The 9,054-nt window shown below is 56.9% G+C and overlaps 2 protein-coding genes across 3 annotated transcripts in view; one reads left to right on the top strand and one right to left on the bottom strand.

Annotated features, from left to right (window-relative positions):
• Window positions 1-2,389: 2,389 nt before the first annotated feature.
• Window positions 2,390-8,308, bottom strand: MAVS (mitochondrial antiviral signaling protein). Of its 2 annotated transcripts, none has more exons than XM_057403206.1 (7): window positions 8,208-8,308; window positions 7,467-7,599; window positions 6,718-6,892; window positions 6,174-6,379; window positions 4,995-5,580; window positions 4,340-4,473; window positions 2,390-3,396 (listed from the first exon to the last, which is right to left on the bottom strand). In XM_057403206.1, exons 2-7 carry the CDS (start codon window positions 7,581-7,583, stop codon window positions 2,773-2,775), a joined length of 1,842 nt encoding a protein of 613 aa, XP_057259189.1. In that variant the 5' UTR covers window positions 7,584-7,599; window positions 8,208-8,308; the 3' UTR covers window positions 2,390-2,772. The 2 variants fall into 2 exon arrangements, with proteins under 2 accessions (XP_057259189.1, XP_057259190.1); XM_057403207.1 differs by having other exon boundaries at window positions 7,467-7,596; window positions 8,208-8,297.
• A 149-nt stretch (window positions 8,309-8,457) lies between these two features.
• Window positions 8,458-9,054, top strand: part of PTPRA (protein tyrosine phosphatase receptor type A) — a 112,663-nt gene continuing 112,066 nt past the window's right edge. Inside the window, exon 1 of the mRNA XM_057403203.1 lies at window positions 8,458-8,719. The gene's annotated coding sequence lies outside the window, so the exon portion shown is untranslated. The remainder of the gene's footprint in view (window positions 8,720-9,054) is intronic.

Below are 9,054 nucleotides of genomic sequence, written 5' to 3'. Positions count from 1 at the left end.
CTGGGTTGTAAATCAAGCTGGGAAAGCAGGAAACGAGGAAAGCCAGTGGGATGGGCTGAGGCTCTTGGGAGGCAGCACCCAGAGGACATGTAATGCTGCTGGAAAGGGCCATTTCTCTCCTGCTGCTTGAAAGCTTCCTATGTGTTCCCAAAAGGCACGTGCCTCAGGCTGGCTAACTCCAGGGCAGCAAGGGGGGAGAGCTGGAGCTGGGCACAAAGGTGGTCTTGGTGATGCTGGTATCTCTTTTGTGCTGGTCAGGCCAAGCCTGAAGCTGTTCAGTAGACAAGGAATGGTTCCTGCACACCAGAGCTGAGCCTGGGATAGCAAAGTTGGCCCAGCTCCCTTTTCTGTGCAGGATCCTGGTATCTGATTCAACCAGAGACCTGGGAGAATCTGGATCATAGAATCATGGGATGGTTTGGGTTGGAAGGGACCTTGAAGCTCATCCAGTTCCAATCCCCTGCCGTGAACCTGAGGGTTAATAGCATGTAACCAGTGGCAGGTAATCACACTGGATGTAACCAGGTAGATACCATGAGCAGATGTGTGCTGAGGTGGACAGGATGCACCAAGACACAGCTCATGCTTCTTCATGATTTAGATTGGATATTAGGAAGATTAGAAAGATGATATGAGATGTTCGGAAGATTGGATAGATTTGGATTAGACCTTAGGCACAAGTTCTTTACTGAGAGGGTGCTGAGGCGCTGGCACAGGGTGCCCAGAGAAGCTGTGGCTGCCCCATCCCTGGCAGTGTTCAAGGCCAGGTTGGACACAGGGGCTTGGAGCAAGCTGCTCTAGTGGAAGGTGTCCCTGCCCATGGCAGGGGCTGGAACTGGACAAGCTTTAAGGTCCCTTCCAACCCAAACCAGTCTGGGATTCTATGATATGCAGGAGAAAAGTTCTCCAAGAAGTCCAAATGCAGCTCCATGGAAAAGATCCAACTCCCACCAATGGAGTTCCTTTGAATTGCATATGGCAGAAGCAGCTTTCTTCAAAAGTACCTTTTATCTTAAAAGGGAATCCCAATGCGTATGAACTGCTGCAACCCTCTCCCCAAAATGCAGAGGAATCATGGAATCAACCAGGTTGGAAAAGACCTTTAAGATCATCAAGTCCAATCATTATCCCAGCATTGCCAAGGCCACCATTAGCCCATGTCACTGAGAGCCTCATCTACAGGCTGGATGGATCTTTCTTTGTGGCTTCCATTCCCTGAGAAGCCAAGTGAGGTGATTTAATTCTCCAACCATCTTCTCCATACACATTTCCTTGCTCTATAGGCTCCATAAAAAAGAAGCTGAGCTCCATCCCCTTGCTGACACAAACACACACATGTGGAACCTCACAAGTGGACTGTGAAGTGACAAATGGTTTTATTACAGTTAGTAAAAGGCTTTTTGTCTTTGTTGAAGGTGTCAAGGACACGAGTTCAAGTTCCCTCCTGCAGATTCACCTGCTGAGGATGCTTAAAGTGCTACATTAACTGCGAAGATGCCAGCACTTCACAGCAGAAAACTGAACCTAAGGGGTGACAAATCCAGTGTTTCACAAGTGATCTGATGTGAAGAGGCAACAGACACTACTGAGAAGTAGCAGGAAAATATGTGAAGGATGTTACAGGCAAGTAAAGCAGCAGAGAAAAGGGCCCTGGTACAGATGCTGCCGGTTTGGGATCTCATAGGTGTCCTCAAATCATGCAGAAAGCATGTGGAGAATCATAGAATCAACCAAGTTGAAACGGACCTTTAAGATCAAGTACAAGTGTTAACACAGCACTGCCAAGGCCACCACTAACCCATGTCCCAAAGCACTACATCCACACACTGGGCTTGTTCAGCCTGGAGAAGTCTCCAGGGAGACCTTGGAGCAGCTCCAGTGCCTAAACGGGCTACAGGAAACCTGGAGAGGGGCTTTGGACAAGGGCCTGCAGGGACAGGCCAAGGGGAATGGCTTTAACCTGCCAGAGGGGAGACTGAGATGAGCTCTTAGGCAGAAGCTCTTCCCTGGGAGGGTGCTGAGGCGCTGGCACAGGGTGCCCAGAGAAGCTGTGGCTGCCCCATCCCTGGCAGTGTTCAAGGCCAGGTTGGACACAGGGGCTTGGAGCAAGCTGCTCTAGTGGAAGGGGTCCCTGCCTGTGGCAGGGGTTGGAGCTGGAGGAGCTTTAAGGTCCTTTCCAGCCCAAACCATTCTATGATATAATGCTATGATACAAAGCTGGTTAGGTGTGGCTCTTTTCTGACCCTCAGCTTCATCCCCAGCAGAGACAAGCAAAGGTCCCTGCAGCAGAGCCAGAGATATCAGTAAGGCAAATTCAACATGAGGCACCTGGTGAAGGCCACTGCACAGACCCTCAGGCTTGTTTTCAAGCTAGGAAGACCAAAGCCAACAGAATCGGGTCCACTTTTACACACTGCGTGGAGGGACCACGGGCAAGGCAGGTCACCCTTTGGACCACCAGGACACATTTCCCTGGGACCAAACAAGGAAGATGTGGAGCATCACCATGAGGCCTTTCATTTTTGACTTAAGGGATCACTCCCTGAGCAAGACCCTCCCTACGGGTGTAAAAGGAGAATGCTACAGATAAGAATATGGTTGGGAAACAGGAGAAACAGACCAGAACCCAACAGCATCATCCAATGAAGGTCTCTTCCAGCAGAACCTTCCAGAAATAGATTTAACAACATCCCTACCATCCCCACTGCTGCTCCTTAGGCTTCAGATGTGTTGGCCAAATCCCTGCCATGAAGAGGACCTGCTGAGTGACCCTCACTTCTGCCATCGAGTGCACACCAGGAATGCCAGCACTGAAATCGCAGCGATGCCCACAGTTGGGATGAGGTATGACCGGGATGGCCAGTTGCTGTCACTTGAGAGGTCGCTGCCCTGAGACAACCTGGTCACAGAGTTAAAACCTAAGTTTCCAGTGGGATTGGCTCTGTCTTGGAAGTCGTTGCCAGCCTCAAGCTGGACGCTGGGGTGATGCTCCACATAGACCTCATGGGTGCTGCTCCAGCTTGGAAGTGGATGAGAGTCTCTGCTTGCTCCAGCTGATGCCTCTTCCCCAGGTTCTGGTGCTGGGCATCCTAATGAGACTCTGGGCAGTGCTTCTCCTGAGCTGGAGCTCTCTGTGCTTATCAAGAGAGGGTCACTCCTGAAGGTGAGGCTGCTGGACACACTGGAACAGGGGCCACTGAGGCATCTGCCACTTGCTTCTGGGCTGTCCCCAGCCATGGAGAGGAGGACACCCAGCTTGCTGGGCTCCACGTCCCCCTCCACATTGCTGCAGGATGCCCAGATGGTGGTGGCAGAGCTCACCCGGTGGAATGCCCTCCCAGATATGCTTCCTGCAGCAGCTGTGTCCAGGAGATGGTCCGCAGAGGCCGGGAGCACCTGTGGGAGACAAGCAGAGCAGCTGGGTGCCATGGGAAGCACCCATTTGGCTGGTCTTGGGTACATATGTGACATGACAAGCCCACTTCAGTGCCCAGCAACCACATCACCAGCTGCTGACAGTGAGCCTGGGCCATGGGTAGTGAGTGGGGCTGGAAGAGTGAACAGGGCTCCACGGAGCCTTTGGGACTGGGGGAGTTAAGGGAAGAAAAGGAACAAAGGAAGGGGCAAGGAAGGAAGAGGGGGCAAGGAAGGAAGGGGGGGCAAGGAAGGAAGGGGGGGAAGGAAGGAAAGGGGGGAAGGAAGGAAGGGGGGAAAAAGAAAGGAAGGGGGGAAGGAAAGAAGGAAGGGGGGAAGGAAGGAAGAGGGGGAAAAGGAAGGAATGGGGGAAAGGAAGGAAGGGGGAAAGGAAGGAAGGGGGAAAGGAAGGAAGGGGGAAAGGAAGAAAGGGGGAAAGGAAGAAAGGGGGAAGGAAGAAAGGGGGGAAAGGAAGAAAGGGGGAAAGGAAGAAAGGGGGAAAGGAAGAAAGAAAAGTGGGGAAACGGAAGGAAAGGGGGAAAATGAAAGAAAGGGGGTGAAAGGAAGGAAGGGGGGAAAAAGGAAGGCAGGAGGGAAACGAATTAAAAAAGAAAGGAAGCAAAAATGGATGAAGGGAGGAAGCAGAAAGGAAGATCAGCAGCAAGGAGAGTGGTGGAAAGAGGCAGCTGCAAGGCTGGACACTGACGGGCAATTCAAGGAGGGATATGAGGAGCCAAAGCCCCACCAGCTCTGGCTCCCTTCTCCCATGCTCCAGAATACAGGAGCAATAGGAACACAGTGGGGAAAAGCCCTGAATGAACTCACCAGCAGCCCAAAACCTGACACTGCAGCAGAACACCTCCCAGTCCGGGGAGTTCACAAGGGACGTGACTGAAAGCAAGTAGTAATGGGAAAGGTCACCTACGTGCTCCTTCAGTGGCATGGAAGGGGTGCTGGTGGCTGTCACCCCCGTGGGCATTTTATTCTCTTGTCTAGGCTTCACAGAGCTGTCACAGGATGGGGAAGTGTCTCTGGGCATAGAGTGGGTCCAAGTGTTTGCTAGAGAGAAAACAAAAGGTATTGTGTTCACAACTTTTGTTCAAGAGGCTTGCTATTCTTCAAGGATGCTGCAATAGGATACTCCTAGAGATGAGGAGGTTGTTTTTGAACACTTGCAAGGACGGTGACTCCAGCCCTGCCCTGGGCAGCCTGTTCCAATGCCTGAGCACCCTCTGGGGCAGGAATTGTTCCTCAGCTCCATCTAAACCTGCCCTGGGGCAGCTTGAGGCCGGTTCCTCTTGTCCCATCCCTTGTTCCTTGGGAGCAGAGCCCAGCCCCTCCTGGCTCCATCCTCCTGTCAGGCACTTGTAGGCAGCCATCAGGTCCCCCTGAGCCTTCTCTTCTCCAGACTGAACCCCCCAGGTCCCTCAGTCGTTCCCCATCACACTTGTGCTTCAGGCCCTGCACCAGCTCCACTGCCCTTCTCTGGCCCCACTCCAGAACCTCAATGGCTCTCCTGTAGTGAAGAATATCCAGCAGCACCACAGTTGCTACATGGCTCTGCCAGGCAGGAAACCCACCTCCACCTCCTCCGTGCTCTCCCAGCATCCCGACCAGCTTCTGCTCCGCATCAAACTGCTGCTGTACGAGGAGGGGGCTGTGCACATCCACGAAGCTTCCCAGGTGCTCACCATGCTCTGGGACAGACACAGCCTGGTTTTGGGGCAGCGACTTCAGGGGCTGCATCTCCCCGCTGCGAGTGGCCTCCTCCAGTTTCGGGGGTGACTCAATGGAGGCGTATGAGTCCTCCTGGGGCTCATTCCTGGGCTGCCGGGGGCTGTGAGCAGCCTCTGCATCCCGTGATGGATGAGACCTGCCCAGGCCCAAGCCTGGTATACCACGATGCAGGTGGTTGGCATTTCCAAAGCATCCGTTGTCCACACACACCGGGTGCTGTGGGCGGCTCAGCCAGTCCCGGCCACACTCGCTGGGCACAGCTGAAGGCACAGACATGGTGCCTGTCCCAGGGGTCCCCGCTGGTGCCTGCATGTCCTCAGTGGGGTGACAGTGATACCCCTCAGCGCTGTGCCCAGTGCTCACTCCATCATGGGTTGTGCTCCTAGGCAGGGGCAGCTGGGGCGTCTCTTGCTGCAGGATTTTGGGGAGCTGGAAGGAAACCATAGAATGGTTTGTGCTGGAAGGGACCTTAAAGCTCCTCCAGTTCCAACCCCTGCCACGGGCAGGGACACCTTCCACTAGAGCAGCTTGCTCCAAGCCCGTGTCCAACCTGGCCTTGAACACTGCCAGGCATGGGGCAGCCACAGGTTCTCTGGGCACCCTGTGCCAGCGCCTCAGCACCCTCCCAGGGAAGAGCTTCTGCCTAAGAGCTCATCTCAGTCTCCCCTCTGGCAGGTTAAAGCCATTCCCCTTGGGCTGTCCCTAAAGGCCCTTGTCCAAAGCCCCTCTCCAGGTTTCCTGTAGCCCCTTTTGGCACTGAAGCTGCTCTAAGATCTCCCCTTAAGGAGCCTTCTCTTCTGCAGGCTGACCCAGCCCAGGTCTCTCAGCCTGGCTCCAGAGCAGAGCTGCTCCAGCCTATAACTCCAGTTATAGGGTGTAAGTTACCAGGTGCAGCAATGATCAGCAGCACGAGGCTGCTTGGGATATCCCTGCACAAGCAAGGCCCTACCATGGGCTCCCCTTACCACATAGCTCTGGTCCAAAAGGGACTTTTGTACCCCCATCTGACACGTCACACTCACTGATTCCTGCAATGGCATCCTGGCATCCAGGTCCGTGCTTGTGGTGGTGGCAGCACCGGGCAGGTCTCGGTGTGGCTGCTCAGCCAACGGGACACCCGGAGCAGGGTCGGGAGCTGGGGACAGTGTCTGGACCGCGGTGGAGGTGACAGTGGGACGGGCATTGCTGGCTGCAGGAGGGGAGGAGGCAGCTGGGGGAGCTGGGGGACCTGGAGGAACCAAGGTGGTTTGTGAGCATGGACACTGAGGGAAACGCCAACGAGGCAAAGGATGAGCATGGGGCTGAGGCAGCCCCTCACATGCTCCTGCTCTGTCCCAATCCCACAGCACCCCTTCATTCATCCTTCCATCTCCTCCCAAGGTTCTTCCTTCAAACAAGGACCCCATCATTCTTAGCGACATCACCAGGGTGATGGACATCCCTGGGGACACTCAGACACCCCCAGGAAGCCAGTGCAGGGAGAGATCAGACACCAGGACATGTGGTTCGGATCCTCATGTCCCCCAGACCCCCAGGCCAGCCTCCAAGGACACTGAGGCTACCTACAGCGTTGCCAGGAGTCGTACACGTGCTGCAGCTCATCTGCCAGGTCCCCGGCGTTGTTCTGGCGCAGCGCCTCGATGAGGTCCCTCACCCAGCCCTGCCGGCACTTCAGGTACTGATAGAACTTGTAGACAGTGGCCTGGCTGCCTCGTGCTTCCTCCCGGGCATGGAGCTCATCCTGAATAAACCACATAAAGGGAGCTAAGAGAGGGTCTGACTTAAGAGGTGGGGTGGGTGTATGTTGCCTGAGCTCTATTATAGAATCCCAGACTGGTTTATGATGGAAGGGACCTTAAAGCTCACCCAGCTCCAACCCCTGCGACGGGCAGGGACACCTTCCACTGGAACAGCTTGCTCCAAGCCCCTGTGTCCAACCTGGTCTTGAACACTGCCACGCATGGGGCAGCCACAGCTTCTCTGGGCACCCTGTGCCAGCGCCTCAGCATCCTCACAGGGAAGAGCTTCTGCCTAAGAGCTCATCTCAGTCTCCCCTCTGGCAGGTTAAAGCCATTCCCCTTGGCCTGGCCCTCCAGGCCCGAATGAAGAGTCCCTCTCCAGCATCCCTGTAGCCCGCTTCAGATACTGGAAGCTGCTCTGAGGTCTCCATGCAGCCTTCTCTTCTCCAGGCTGAACAGCCCAAATGCTCTGAGCCTCTCTTCATATGGGAGGTGCTCCAGCCCCTGACCATCCTCATGGCCTCCTCACCTGCTGTGGAAGGAGCCCAGCAGGAACTCAGGAAAGCAGGCACTTACTCTGTCAGCATCAGTGAGGCAGCTCAGGGAATCAGCCAGCGTCGCCACACGGATGTTTCTGAAATTCCTGAGGTTTCTCATAATGTAGTCGTACACTTTCTCTTCGGCAAAGCCCATCCTGGCTCAGCACCTGCTGAGAGAGAGACACTTAACTGGAGTGCAGGGCTGCTGGCAATGCTCAGCTTTTCCATAGGAGCTCAGGCTTTTCCATGGGAGCTCAGGCTTTTCCACGGAGCTTGGTCCCTCAGCGCTCAGCCTCCCCGTGGTGGCAACCGGCGCAGGGGGAAATCCAGAGTGGAAAACACACAAAGAGGAAACTCTCGGTTTCAAGCTGAACTCTCGACTCTGTTTTTGCAACCCAGCCTCCCTCTGGCTGCTGTCCAGCCCCTGTTTATCCTCATGCCTGCTGCAGCCGGATGGATCCCACTGCGTTCTCGTGACAATATCGCGACAGGAGCAGCGCGAGGGTCACGCCAGGCCAAGGGGGACAAGGCCAAGGCCGAGGGCGACGAGGCTGACCCCTGAAGCAGCAAGGGAAGGAGGAACCGCAGGAAGGGGAAAGGGAAACCCGCCCCGCCGGGCCTGCCTGCTCCCACGGGAGCTCTGGGAACGGCTGTGCTGGAAATAAACCTCAAACCACCGCCGGGACCCCCTGCTCGGCGGACTGAGGTATCGGATCGAATGGAATTCGATGGGATACACCGGGATACACCGACACCACCCTCCCCTCACAGCCCCTACCTGCGCCCGCCGCCTCCGCTACGCGCTGTGGGCACGGCTCTAAGCCCGCCCACCCCTCGCTTCGCCGCCGCTGATTGGTGGCCGACCAAGCCCGTCGCGGTGATTGGCAGGCGCTGTGAGGCGAGGGCGGGAAGTGCCTGCCCTCAGCGCACCGGGAACGTCCTGCGTGTGCCCGCCCCTCGTCCCGCCCCGCTCTGTCAGCGCAGCGCGCCCTGCATGGAGCCGCACCATGGCGGCAGCGGCGGCGGCGGCGGGAGCGGGCGGGCGGCGGCGGGGGCGCCGCTGAGGGCCGGCAGCCCCGCGGCGGGGCTCTGAGGGGCGGCGGGGCCTTTCCCCCCCTTCCCCTCTCCCTTCCCTTCTTTCCCTTCCCCTTCTTTCCCCCTTCCCTTCCCTTCTTCCCGACCCCCGCGCCCTTCTCCCGGCGCGGCGTCCATGGTCGCGGCCGGCCGCGGCGGCACCGGAGCGGTTGGACGGCGGCGAGAGCCAGCGAGGGCGGAGGAGCGGCCCTGCAGGTGAGGGAGCGCCCGGGGGGCGGCGGCGGGAACAGCCTGGCGTTGTTATGGCGACGGGCTGGGCGCGGGGCCCGGCCTGGGGGTGTCCGTGTGGCGTTACCCCCCCCCCCCCCCGGCATTGTGGGCTTTATTAGTTAATGATAATGATCAATAGTGAACGGCGATAGTGGGGTCGCGACAGCCCCCCCACACACGGGGGGGGGGATCCGAGCTGGGCACTCTGCTCACACACCCGGCATCTGGCACATGGGTTGGATCCTGGGATCACCAGATGCCTCTTCCTCCTCTTCCTCCTCTTCCTCCTCTTCCTCCTCTTCCTCCTCTTCCTCCTCTTC

This window comes from Pezoporus wallicus, unplaced genomic scaffold (assembly GCF_028554395.1).
Source record: "Pezoporus wallicus isolate ANWC-B61680 ecotype Strahan unplaced genomic scaffold, APGP_CSIRO_Pwel_v1 contig_6644, whole genome shotgun sequence".
Lineage (NCBI taxonomy): Eukaryota > Metazoa > Chordata > Aves > Psittaciformes > Psittacidae > Pezoporus > Pezoporus wallicus.
This window is presented reverse-complemented; position numbering and strand designations above follow the sequence as displayed.